The sequence below is a fragment of the Grammomys surdaster genome, unplaced genomic scaffold, assembly GCF_004785775.1.
Source record: "Grammomys surdaster isolate TR1022 unplaced genomic scaffold, NIH_TR_1.0 128, whole genome shotgun sequence".
Classification (NCBI taxonomy): Eukaryota; Metazoa; Chordata; class Mammalia; order Rodentia; family Muridae; genus Grammomys; species Grammomys surdaster.
Window position 1 is genome coordinate 1,051,548 of NW_021604586.1, and position 12,679 is coordinate 1,064,226.

The window sequence follows — 12,679 nt, forward strand, 5'->3', positions numbered from 1 at the left end:
TTAGTTTAGTTTAGTTTAGTTTAGTTTAGTTTAGTTTAGTTTAGTTTGAGACAGAGTCTCTTTATATAGCCCTAGCGGACCCGAAACTCACTGTGTAGACCAGGCTAGCTCCAAACTCACAGAGATCCACCTGCCTCTGCCTCTTGATTAGTTTTACTTTTGAGAGATCTATTTGTTTGCTTACATATGGTGCGTGGCACATACATGAACACGTATGCATGTGTATTCGAAGGTTAGAGGACCTGGAAGAGCCAGTTCTCTCTTTGCACCACGTGGGCTTCAGGGATGGATCTCAGGTCATCTGGCAACAAGAACCCCTAATACTGAGAGATCTCTCTGGCCTTTTAAATGCTTTTTCATTTATATATATATATATTAGACAGGATCTATAGATTTCCCCCCTCAAATACAAAATGTAGCTTCAGATGACCTTGGACTTCTGATCCTCTTGCCTCTGCCTCGGGAATGCTGAGATTACAAGCATTCACCAGGAAGCCTGGATATATGTGATGTTGGGGATTAAAGCCAGGACCTCGCACATACAAGGCGGGACCTTCACCACATATAAGCACGCACATCCCTCAGGACCCCTGTTCTGATGACCAGTGGCAGTCATTGTCACCATAATCCTTGATTGCTTCATAGAGAGAGATACAGGGACACAAGCATGCCTGAACTTGCATGTTCTTCTATCTACACAGATGGACAGACGGCCGTGTTTGCTACCCAGCACCTTGTACTTTTTAACCTAATGCATCCCAGAGACTGATCTGTGGCAGTCCTAGAGCTGCACTCTTCTGTGTAACAGCTTCATAACACACCTGAATTTATTTAACTGGGACACCAATTTTTCAAGTCTATTTTATAATGGCTAAAACAACTAACATAAACAAACAAACAATGCTCCTCCCCCCCCCCCAAAAAAAACTTCCTTTATGAAAATGTAATTGCTAAAGTGGCAGATGAGTGGTAAGCTGGTTCATATTAAACTTTGTAAGCCTTGAACTTCAAAAGCTGGGGTGGGGTGGGGGTCTGAGACAAGCAGAACTAGCTGGGGCTCCACACAGCCCTGCACAAACCCGTACACTGCAGCCTCCCCTGCCTGGATGGTAAACTGGAAGTGAAAGACCCTCTGGATTAAGGCAGATCACCATTAGGCTCTGACCTCAGCTGTAGAGTGGTGTTCAGGGTGCAGTTGGGACCAGTAAGGGTTGCTCGGGGTGCATCTGGGACCAGTAAGAGGTGGTCAGGGTGCAGCTAGAACCTCTGGTCCCTCTTCATGAATCAGAGAACAGCTCTAATCAGAACACCCTGGTTCACAGGGACAGGATGAAATATGGTTGCCACACCCTCCTCTGCCCTGAGCCACACACTTCAGTGACACACTGCGGCTGACAGATCTCCAAAAGACACGCTTTGTCCGTTAGCAAAACCACCAAAGTCAGGGCCAAGGCATATGACCGACTCTTCCCAGACAATAAGCGAGGGAGAATTGCCCTCTGTCTTGCTTCACCCAGACACAACCAGCTAACGAATGCCACTGGTAAAGCCTGTTGGCTGCCACCCTCCCCTTCCTGTACCTGTCCCACAGCCTCCACTCCCTGCACAATGTCCCTGAGAACGTCCCCCCACCACCACCACAATGATTCATCTTTTTCCCTCAGGTCCTTATGGCTCATGCCCTGGGCAGAAGTTGTTTTTCTGAGTCATTTGTCACAGGATGGCACAGTGCTCTGTCTCACCCTTAAGGGAAGTTGGCATCCGTACTCTTTGTAGGAAAGTGAATTAATACAGCTCTTTGAGAGGGTAATTTAGTGCTGTCTAGCAGCACTTTAAATGCACTTAGCTAACTGCTAGCAGTTTCTTCTCTGAAAATAATCCCAGGTTCATGTCAAGATAGGCTTGCACCATGGTGGTAGCCTACACAGTACTCAGTCCAAGCAGTATTCTGTCACAGGATGAGGAGAATCTCATGGGGCCTTATCTTTCACTCGGGAGCCATGGGCAGTGGAGGGCTGCTGGCTGAGGGGGGTCACTGTCCCCAGTGTGGTGTGGTCGCTGCTGAAGTGCCCAAGTGGACAGTGCCATAGCGATGCTCACACCCAAGACCCTGGTTAAACTCTGGGTCACAGAACCAAGCCACTCCTTCCTCCAAAATATAAGGAAGTGTCTTAGAGATGAGTCCTGGATATATTATAAACGAAAAAGAAAAAACGGGCTATATAGATCAATGTGGTCCATATGATTATGTTTTAGTTCAGAATGTGTATATATTCACTCACAGCCACATCTACAAACAGTTTTAAAAGTAGAGAGAAAATGTCCCCACAATATTAGTAACATTTCCTTAGGGGGGGTGTGGGGGCTGTCATGCTGAAGGGAAGGACTCTCCCGTCTTTATCATGACATTTTTACAAATGGCGATAGTGTGGGTTATTTCTTGACTTTTAAGGTTTTTATCTTAGGGCTGGGGAGATGGTTCGGTGGTTTGGTGTGATTGTTGCTCATGCCAAGGATCTGGGTTCAGTTCCCAGCTCCCTCATGGAGGCTCTTAGCATCTGTAACTCTGATTCTAAGGGATCTGTCACCCTCTTCTGACCTCTGCAGGCATCACATTTGTGTTTCACCCGTATATACAAGCAGGCAAAGCATTCGTGCAGATAAAATAAAAATATTTTTAAATTCAATTTTAAAAGAAATTGTGTGTGTGTGTGTGTGTGCGCGCATGCCTGTACATGCACACACAAATGGCTCCAAGAGACCAGGCCAGGAGGCAAGGATATCTGCACACACACACACACACACACACACACACACACACAGCTCCAGGAGGCGGGGATGTCTGGCAACAGGGAAGCTGTTCAAGGGAAGTGTCACCTGAGGATGAGAATTTCAAGCTGACATACAACAGAAATAAGAAAAATCCCATACCCATCCAGTTGGTGACTCACCTTCCAGACACTGGTACTGTACCCACAGGTAGCTGCCCCTGGTGGGGCATGGATCTCCAAAGTAGGTTCCATCTGCCGCAACCTGGCATGCCTGCAGCCCCTGACACTGGCCTGGGAGACATCCACATTGCACAGAGAAGAGGAACAGCGTGGGAGGGAAAAGGACATACACTCAGAAAAGCATCACAGATATGTTACTTTATCCACTCAGGTACTCAGCATCTGCCCATCAAATGCCTGCTGACACCTACAGGCCCTGAGCTAAGATGACAGGAAGACCGCTCATGCTTGCTCTAAGCTGTGACATAGTTAAATGCCTATGTCGTTCTTTAGCCAGCAAGACACATTACCTACCCAAGCCCAATCGCCAGACACCATCCTGGGCATGGAGTCTACCTTTCTCCTCTGTTTGCTATGCTGCTATCAACTGTGGGGTTGATAGCAGCCAGGGGCCAATGATATTCTCTCTCTCTCTCTCTTTTTTTTTTTTTTTTTTTTTGTTTTTTTGAGACAGTGTTTCTCTGTTTAGCCCTGGCTGTCCTGGAACTCACTCTGTAGAACAGGCTGGCCTCGAACTCAGAAATCTGCCTGCCTCTGCCTCCCAAGTGCTGGGATTAAAGGCGTGCACCACCACTGCCCGGCAATGATATTCTCAAATACGGCTTGTAGAAACATTTCGAAACAGAGACTGATGTTTCCATAAACCAAGTCACCAAGGGATACCAGAAAACGGCTATCAGAGGCTGGGAAGCCTTCTCTCAGACAGCTTTGGGGCAGTGGGGGAGCGTGACCCTGCTAATACCTTGATCTTGGGCTCTGACCTCTATAACTGGTTAGACCATGGATCCCCCAGTTAGAGACCTCTGTTCTGACAAGCCTGGGACACTGCTCCCCCTTTTCTTTTTCCACATGAGGCCCTTCATCTCTCAGTCCCCCTTTCAGCCTTACAGACCTCAGGACACAGAGTGGTCCAAGCCAGAGACATCACAGCGTCCTGAACTCTCACCAGTGAGCAATACCACCAGGCCTAGAATCTTTCCCATTCTCAAGCGCCACCTGCATCTCCCACCTAGGTTTCAGATGTCAGGCTCCCTGTTTGTGTTCTAGGGCACACAGGCACTCACAGCAGCTTGGAGGTGCCTTTAAAAACCAAATTCCAGCCGGGCGGTGGTGGCGCACGCCTTTAATCCCAGCACTTGGGAGGCAGAGGCAGGCAGATTTCTGAGTTCGAGGCCAGCCTGGTCTACCGAGTGAGTTCCAGGACAGCCAGGGCTACACAGAGAAACCCTGTCTCGAAAAACAAACAAACAAAAACAAAAAACAAAAAACAAAACCAATAAAAAACAAATTCCAGGTCCCTCCCCCACCCCCCGACACACACCCCCCACCTCCGCCCAGCAGCCTCCATCTCTTCCCAGCAGGAAAACGCCCAGATTCCATGGATGGACTTCCCGTCATGCACCCTGTGCACTAGAATCACACCACGCACTCTGGAGTTTTCTATACCATCAAACTCCCTCATCCGGTAGGACTCTGCACCTTTCCCCCTTCCCCAAACCCCCACCTGCACCTTTCCTGGTGGTCTCTTACTTCCCATCTCCTCTGGGGAGTCAACCAGTCAGTGGACCCCTGTCCCCGCCCACGTGTCCCCTCACCCGACTCTGTCCCACATCACAAACAATCTCATTTCCCAGACACCCTTTTCATGTGTGGAGGACACATGTTCATCTCCAGCTGCTCAAGCATGGCTCAAAACAGCACAGGCTCTGGTCCTCCCATTCTAAAGGTCAGAAATCTGGGTGGGCTGGACCGGCTGCTTCCCCTTCTCAGGGTTCTGGGAAAGACTGCAGCCAATACCACTTCTGAGGCAGAGTCCAGTCCTCAGAGGCTTCAAGTTTCTCTTCATCCACAAATGTGGTCTCTCTAAGCTGCAGGGTGTTCACACCAGGAGCCTTGCTGGCTTCTCCTCCCTGCTCTCTTCTGTTTCCATGAGGAGTGGGTCCCCTGCCTAGGGGGACTCATGGGTTTTGATTGTTCTCGCATGGGCAATCCCTGGAGATTGAGTTGGGGATGGTGGTGGGGTGGAGGTGGGGTGTCTCTGTCCTCAGGTCATGTGACTGGTGACCTTAAACATACCTGGGAAGTTCCTGTGCCTTGTGAGTGGTTTTCTGAGCCCTAGTTCACGGCTCCCACAATTCTAGGGATTAGAGGACTGTTTGGTTTGTCAGATCTTCCAGGTCTTTAAAAAACAGCTCCCTGGACTGAACTGCCCTGTTTAATGACCTAACGTAATTGATGATTGACAGATTATCTCCTCCCCTCCCTTTCCTTCTTTCTCTTCTCTCTTCTTCCCCTCTGATCCTTCCCCTCTCTTTTCCCTCTCCTCTCTTCCTTTTTTTCCTTCTTTTCTTTCTACACTTAAAAAAAAAAAGCCCTCAATAGGTAGCTGAAGCAGAACTCCCTATATAGATAAGGCTAGTCTTGAACTCAGAGATATCCAGCTGCCTCTGCCTTCCCAGTGCTGAGGTTAAAGGGGTACACTGCCAACTCAGCTGACTGACTTCTAGTTTTGGAGGAGGGTGGGTGGAGTCTCGTTCTGCTGTTTAGGCTGACCTTAATCTTTGACCTCAACCAATTCTCTTCTCTCCAGTTCCCGAGTTGCTGGGACTGTTGGTATTGGCCACCGCTTCCCACTCAAAACATTAATTCTTTCAATTGTGGCTTTTGGAGGCTGTGGGGGATTCAGAGAATTAAACCTAAGACCTCCCACATGCCAGGCAGGCTGTCTACAGTGAGCTACACCCCAGCTCTCAGCACAATACAATGATGAAGCCCAGTTGGTGACCATCCCCTGTCTGGTTGTATACTCCCATGAGTATTCATAGCACTAGATGGTAGTCTCCAAAGGCCTGGAGTATTTTAAACGTTCTGCGCACTGTTGGGTCTCGAGAATACAGCTCTAAAATGGTAGCTCTAAAATACATTTTAATGAGTAAATGCACAGTGCCTTTTGCTCCCTCCTATGGCGACATTTATCTGTCTCCTCCCTGGACTCTGAGCTCCTCGGAAGCAGATGCTTGATTCATCCTATCTCCACAGAACCCCAGGATAGTGCATAGCACTATTGGTCCTCAATAAATGTTTATTGGCCACTTGGTGATTGAGTGATTGGGCACTCCGACACAATCAGATGTTGGGGCCCTGCCAGGTTTTCTCACCCTTTCCCAATGGGGTTCAGGTTTCCCTTCCAGTATGCTCTCTGGGGTGTGCTGACCCTGTTTTCAAAGCTTACAGCTGACTGTTGAGGAAGCAGCCAGCCCAGCTCCTGCGTGCTGTAGAGAGGAAGCCTCCACCCTCTGCTCGTCCAGCCGAGGCCCTTCCATCTTGGAGGACCCAGCACAGAAGTCTGGAACTTTGAAGAGAGATGTTGAGAAGTACAAACTAATTTCAGTATTTCTACCTCCACACCAGCTCCAGGGGAAGCAAGGACACTGTGGTGAACGTGTGGGAGAAAGAGCAGTGGGGCAAAGAAGCGTTCCGAGGGAGAAGAGACAGGCTCTCCCTGAGGGAGGAGACTCGGGGAGTACTCTGCACCCCACAGTCCTCACGGGTCTTTGTTTAGAGACAGCTCCTCTGAGAGGAAATTCTAACAGGCATATCAGGAAGTTGAACCCACAGCCCCAGGGCTCCCAGGCTGGATATGCAACCTCGAATACTCATTAGCTGAGGAACTGAAACCAACTGCCTTTCCAGGTCCCTGGTGTCTAAACAATGGTCACTGCAACAAACAGACAAAGACAGATTCCCTGATGTCCTGGATCCAGGAAGGTTTTGGAGTCTTCACAGAAGACCCCAGGGAGCCCTGGTAGTCCCTGAAGCTGAGCCCTTTGATGGAGCAAGCACTGGTCAGAGGAAATTTTATCTGATTTAAAGGGGATGGGGAGCCCAAGGGAAACTACCACATAGGTAGAGAATAGCATCAGAAATGTCTGCTCTAAGGGCTGGGGAGAAGACACAGTCAATATAGCGCCTGCCCTGCGAACACATGGACCCGAGTTCAACTCCTGGGACCCAGGTAGAAAAGCAGGGTACAGTGATACAAACGTATAATCCTAACACTGGGGAAGTGGAGACAGATCCCTGAGGCTCATTGGCTAGCTCGTCTAGTCTAACCTGGTCTAAGCAAGTTACACTCCATTGAGACCCCCTCTGTCTCAAGAGAAACAGGGAGATGAACCTGGAGAGAAGACACCTAAGCCTGTCTTCTGCCTTACACACATGGGATGGGGAGGAAAGGAGGAGCGGTGTGTAAGAGGCAGTGTGTAAGAGGCAGTGTGTAAGAGGCGGTGTGTAAGAGGCAAACTAAATAAACTAGGAACCAAGAGGGACCACGTATCTCAAAAAGACAACTTTAAGCTACAGGATGACACATAGAAGACAGCGTCAATTACATAACCAAGATCACACAAGGATTAGAGAAGCCCAGAGAGAAGGCAGAACTGAGGACCCGGTGTGCTATTTGTAAACACTGTTTCCAGCAGTAGCCGGCAGGGTGGGAGCCCTGTGGTGCCATATTCAGTGCTTGATGAATAAGTCTGAAGGTAACGCTACAATGATACATGGTATTAAGAGATAACAAAGGTGGATAATGGCTGTCTGGGAGTTTACCACAATATTCTTTATTCTTGGCTGGCTTGTTTGAGACTGGGACTCATGAAGCACAGGCTGTTCCCAACCTTGCTAGGTAGCTAAGGGGGGCCTTGAACCCCTGATTCTCTTTCCTCCGTATCCCAAGTGGAATACAGACATAAGCCACAGAATGCAGCTCTCTTTATTCTTGCCTGTAGATTTGAACTGTTTTGTAATTTTAAAAAACGGGTTAATTAAGTTGATGTTCTCTGGTCTCAGGATGGGTAGGAGATTAGAAGCTTTCCTGCCTCAGGAGCTGGAGTTGATGGCCTTGGTAAACCTGCCTCAGTGTCCTATTTAAGAGTTTGGTGCTGTAGACAGATTGGTTGGGTCCCCACATGGAGGGAGCCCAGGTCAACTCTGAAGAGCATCAGAATTTTCCAGAACCCTCTACTGTGGATAGAAGACCAGCAACTGGTCTCCGATCCAGTCAGAACTGTGGGGCCCTGGGGTCCTACCTGCCACCTCATCCTTGACGCTGACCCAGACACATTCTCCCTCCAGGTCTGAGGGAGGCCAGACTCCCCGGGTGCACAAATAGGGGGTCTGGCGCCCATAGAAAGCATTCTGGACCAGAATGACCTCTCCTGAGTCACAGTGCATGGTGGCGTTGTGGCCCTCACAAGCCAGACTGCGGCCAACCCCTGCAACAAAGGGAAGGTGACAACTTAGGAACACACACTGATCTGGGAAAGTGCTGGGCTAGGACTGTGAGACACAAGGATGGAGTGGGGCCAGCAGGAGAGGAGACGTGAGACCAGGAGAGATACAGAGTATCATACAAGCAGAGGCTTGGGAGCAGGGGCACTGGAAGATGGAAAGGTAGAAAGTCTCAAACAAGCAAGATAGTGTCAGAAGTCTACAGGCAAGGCGTCTGAACAGGCAGATGAGGGACCCAGAGAGACAGATGTGGAAGAGAGGGGAGGGAAGAGACCCACCATGAGTTAGGGAGAAAGACCACAAGAAACCTATAGAGATGGAGGAGATTGAAAAAGAGAAGGTTAGAGAGATGAAGACTGGTTGGGGGGTGGGGGAGAAGCAGACAGGCAGGAAGGGGAACAGGAAGGGAGGGAAGCAGATAGGCAGGGAGAAAGGGAGGGACAGGGAGGGAGCCCCCACAGGACCAGCTCACCAGACTCGCAGATGAAGGCAAAGGTCTGTGTGCAATCCTCTAGGGTAGCCCACTGAGACAAAGGACCACTCCTGATGTAACCGCAGGTCCCTGGGGCAGGTGTGGTCTGCCCTTCTTGCCAGTTGCTGTAGTTCACATTTGAGGTGTCCAGCCAGGTCCAAGAGCCTGAATGGAAGCAAATGCAGCAGGACTTGGTGGGAGTCCTCTCTTACCCTCCCTTATGTGGAACGCTTGCCCGAACTCAACTCCTCCTATGCCCTGGGTGCTCAATCGATTGCTCTCTTCCCCACATCAGAGAACGGATGTGTCTTCACCATTAGTTTCAATTGCTCGGACATAACTGGACACCATCTTGGAGAAGCCATAAAAGGTGGTGCTACCTAGCTAAGAGTGACAGAATGTGGAGCCCAGAATGTTCTATGATGCTCATGGGTGGATGACTCAGGGCATCTGCTCAGCCATGTCTGGACATGGGTTGAGCTCATACTGAAGTGGCTTGCATTGCTCCAGAAGTTTCTAGAGCCTGAGAAGGTGGTCGGAACTGTTCAAGTGTGAGACTTGGCAACCTCTCAGGGGAGGTTTACCCTCAGAATGTACGTATAGAGGCATCACACCACAGAGAGCTCGTACTCCAGAGCTAGAGAAATACAAGCATGTTTTTAGACCACCTCCTCTGCTACTTACTGTACATGAGTTATTTTACCGGATCCACCAAACAACTAAACAGGAAGGTCTCTTTGTCATGAAAGTTAGGACACGTTGATTTGCCCCATGGGGTTCTGGGTAAGAAGTAGGGATAAGAATTTTTATCACATGCTTCTCGTCAGACCCTCATGCAGCACCTACCTCCCGCAGTGCCATTGTGCGCTGAGCCTCCGGTGAGTCCGATCCACCACTCTCTGTCCTGGGTAATGTGTCTCTGCAGGAACTGCTGGGTATCTTCATCAGGAATGAAGGCCAGATGGCCTCCGTGCCCTTCACACCAGCCCTGGGCACCGTGGAAGGTGTGTTCCAGCGGCACAAACTCATAGCAAGCATCTCTGAAGAACACCTGGCTCTTTAGACAAAGGCTGCTTCCTTCTGACTTAGCCACGGTGACCCCAGTGCTCAGTGCGAGGCTCAGGAGCACCAAGCTTGCTGTGCTCATCCTGGGACCACTGCTGAGGCTGCAGGGTGGAGATCGGTCCTTCATATGCTGCCATCTCCACAGCCACCCAACCATCCATCATCCTATTCTTCTTTGCACCAAATAATAACTCTCTTGTTTATGGGACAAAATACACGGGGTGAATGTGTCTGTGTTTTGGCTTCATCCAACTCTTTGTTCAATGCTTGTCTGAAAACCAATTCATGTTCAGATTTCTTCTAGAGAAAGATAAAGTTGCTATGATACCTGTTGACAGATTCTTTACTATTCTTTTCTTCCTTTTTTTGGGCCATTACCTGAGTGCCCAGTGTTTCCAGAAAAGCAGTCAACATGTGCGAGGTATGTGATACAATGGCATGCAAGTAAGTTATGGTGTGTCACACATACAGAGTGGTGCCCATATGCAGTCCTATTGTGTGGAAGGACATCTGCACCCAGATGATAACCGTCTTCCCCTTCTGACACATCATGTCATCATTTATGCTGACCAGAGGATAAAACATCCCTACAAAATTTATTTCATGGCATCAAATAGCTTTTGTAACCTATTCATCCTCGGTTATCACATAGACCATCTGGAGTGTGTCCAGGGTCTGTGGTAAAACGAAAAGGTCTTATCTTCGTACACAAGGCTCTGTCTAGTCTGGCCTCGGACAATATGTCAGTCCTTCCAGCCCACTTCTCCTTCAAGGCTTAGCTCAAAAACTACTTCCTGAGACCAGGGAGATGACTCAGGGTAAAAGCAAAAGCCACACAAGCCTCACAAGCCACACAAGCCTGAGTTTGGTCCCCAGAACCCTAGTAATAGTCCAGATGTGGTGGTGTGGTATTTAATCCCACACAGCAAGATTCTAGCAAGACGTAGCAAACAATCCTAAGGCAAGATGGGAAAGGACAAGTCTTCTGCAGACTCTCTGGTGTCCCAACTTCCCACCTTAAACAGATGTCATTACACCTCTATCTGTGTGTGTGTGTGTGTGTGTGAATGTGTGTGTATGTGTGTATGTCTCTGTGTGTCTCTGTGTGTCTCTGTGTGTGTATGTCTCTGTGTGTGTCTTTGTGTATCTGCATCTGTGTGTGTCGGTGTACATCTATGTGTGTGTCTTGTGTGTCTGTGTGTATGTCTGTATGTATCTGTGTCTGTATGTGTCTACATCTGTGCATATGTCTGTGTGTGTGTGTGTGTGTGTGCCTATGTCTCTGTGTGTGTCTGTATTTCTGTGTGTGTGTGTCTGTGTCTAAGTGTGTCTGTATCTCTGTGTGTCTGTGTGCCTGTGTCTGTGTCTATGTCTCTCTGTGTGTCTGTGTCTGTATATGTCTGTGTGTAGGTCTCTCTGTGTATGTGTCTGTTTCTATGTGTATATGTGGATGTCTGTGTCTATGTGTTTGTATCTATGTGTGTGTCTGTGTGTGTGTGTTGTGTGTGTCTGTGTGTGTCTGTGTGTGTGTTGTGTGTGTGTCTGTATGTATCTGTGTCTGTATGTGTCTGCATCTGTGCATATGTCTGTGTGTGTGTCTGTGTGTGTATCTGTGTGTGTCTATGTCTCTGTGTGTGTCTGTATTTCTGTGTGTGTGCCTGAGTCTGTGTTTATGTCTCTGTGTGTGTGTCTGTGTCCGTATGTGTCTGTGTATATGTCTCTCTGTTTGTGTATGTATGTGTCTGTTTCTATGTGTGTATGTGGATGTCTGTGTCTATATGTGTGTCTGTATGTGTCTCTGTGTGTGTCTGTGTGTGTGTCTGTGTGTGTGTATGTGTGTCTGTGTGTGTGTGTCTGTGTATGTGTGTCTCTGTGTGTGCCTGTGTGTGTATCTGTGTTGTGGAGGGGTCAGTCCCCCGTCTCCATGGGTTTCAAACTCCAGTCATCAGGCTTGAGCAGAGAACAACTTAGATACACCAGGTCCCTCCCTTCCACCATGTGAGCCTTTACTCACAGAACAGTCTCTCCAGCCTCCTACTTCAGTTTCTGAGACAAGGCTCTCTCACTGAACTTGAAGCTCACTAGCTAGACTGGCTGGCAGTGACCGACAGGAATCTTCCCGTCTCCCCAGTGCTGGGCTTATAGACACAGGTGTCACTTCCTTGGCTCTGACGTGGGTTTGGGGCTGGAGCTCAGGCCCTGTTGCTTCTGTGGCAGGGCCTTTTCCAACCTATCTCTCCCCAGCGCCATCTGTAATTATCACCTTCTATCTCCATTCTCCTCACCTCAACAGGCGATTCTGAATCTACATTTCTGCCCCCTAGGTTTGCCCGTTCTGGATGTTTCATACGAACGGAATCTTCCAGTTTGTCCCGTGCTATATGTCCGGCTTGTCTCACCAAGTGTCATGCTCTCTGGGCTCACACATGTCATAGCGTGTACTCATAGGCACATATGACTTTTAGTCATTGTAATGTGACTACAAAGTTCACACTCAGCTGGGGATGCAGAGGGCTTGCTTGCCTGGTGAGTGCGAGGCCCTGGGTTTACTCTTCAGTACTGTAAAAACAGAGCAGAAAAAACAGTTCACAGTATGGACTTCACAACTGTGTCACAAAAACATTGCACACACACAAAAAGAAAAAAACATGAAATACTTTAATACTTTATACAGGTTTACATTTTTTAGACTTATGTACTTTTTTTATATAGAGACTTCTATTTGTTTTATATGTATTGGTGTTTCACCTGCCCATACGTCTGTGTGAAGGTGTCACATCTTGGAGTTACAGTCAGTTCTGAATTGTCATATGGGTGCTGGGAATTGAACCTGGGTCCTCTG

The 12,679-nt window shown here is 48.6% G+C and overlaps 1 protein-coding gene across 1 annotated transcript in view; it reads right to left on the minus strand.

Moving 5' to 3' along the window:
* Positions 1-9,919, minus strand: part of Pkd1l2 (polycystin 1 like 2) — an 81,670-nt gene extending 71,751 nt beyond the window's left edge. Inside the window, exons 1-4 of the mRNA XM_028752696.1 lie at positions 9,619-9,919; positions 8,773-8,937; positions 8,099-8,284; positions 2,952-3,062 (exon numbers count right to left, since the gene is read on the minus strand). Of these exons, the coding sequence (XP_028608529.1) occupies positions 2,952-3,062; positions 8,099-8,284; positions 8,773-8,937; positions 9,619-9,919 (763 nt within the window). The remainder of the gene's footprint in view (positions 1-2,951; positions 3,063-8,098; positions 8,285-8,772; positions 8,938-9,618) is intronic.
* Between the last annotated feature and the right edge of the window lie 2,760 nt (positions 9,920-12,679).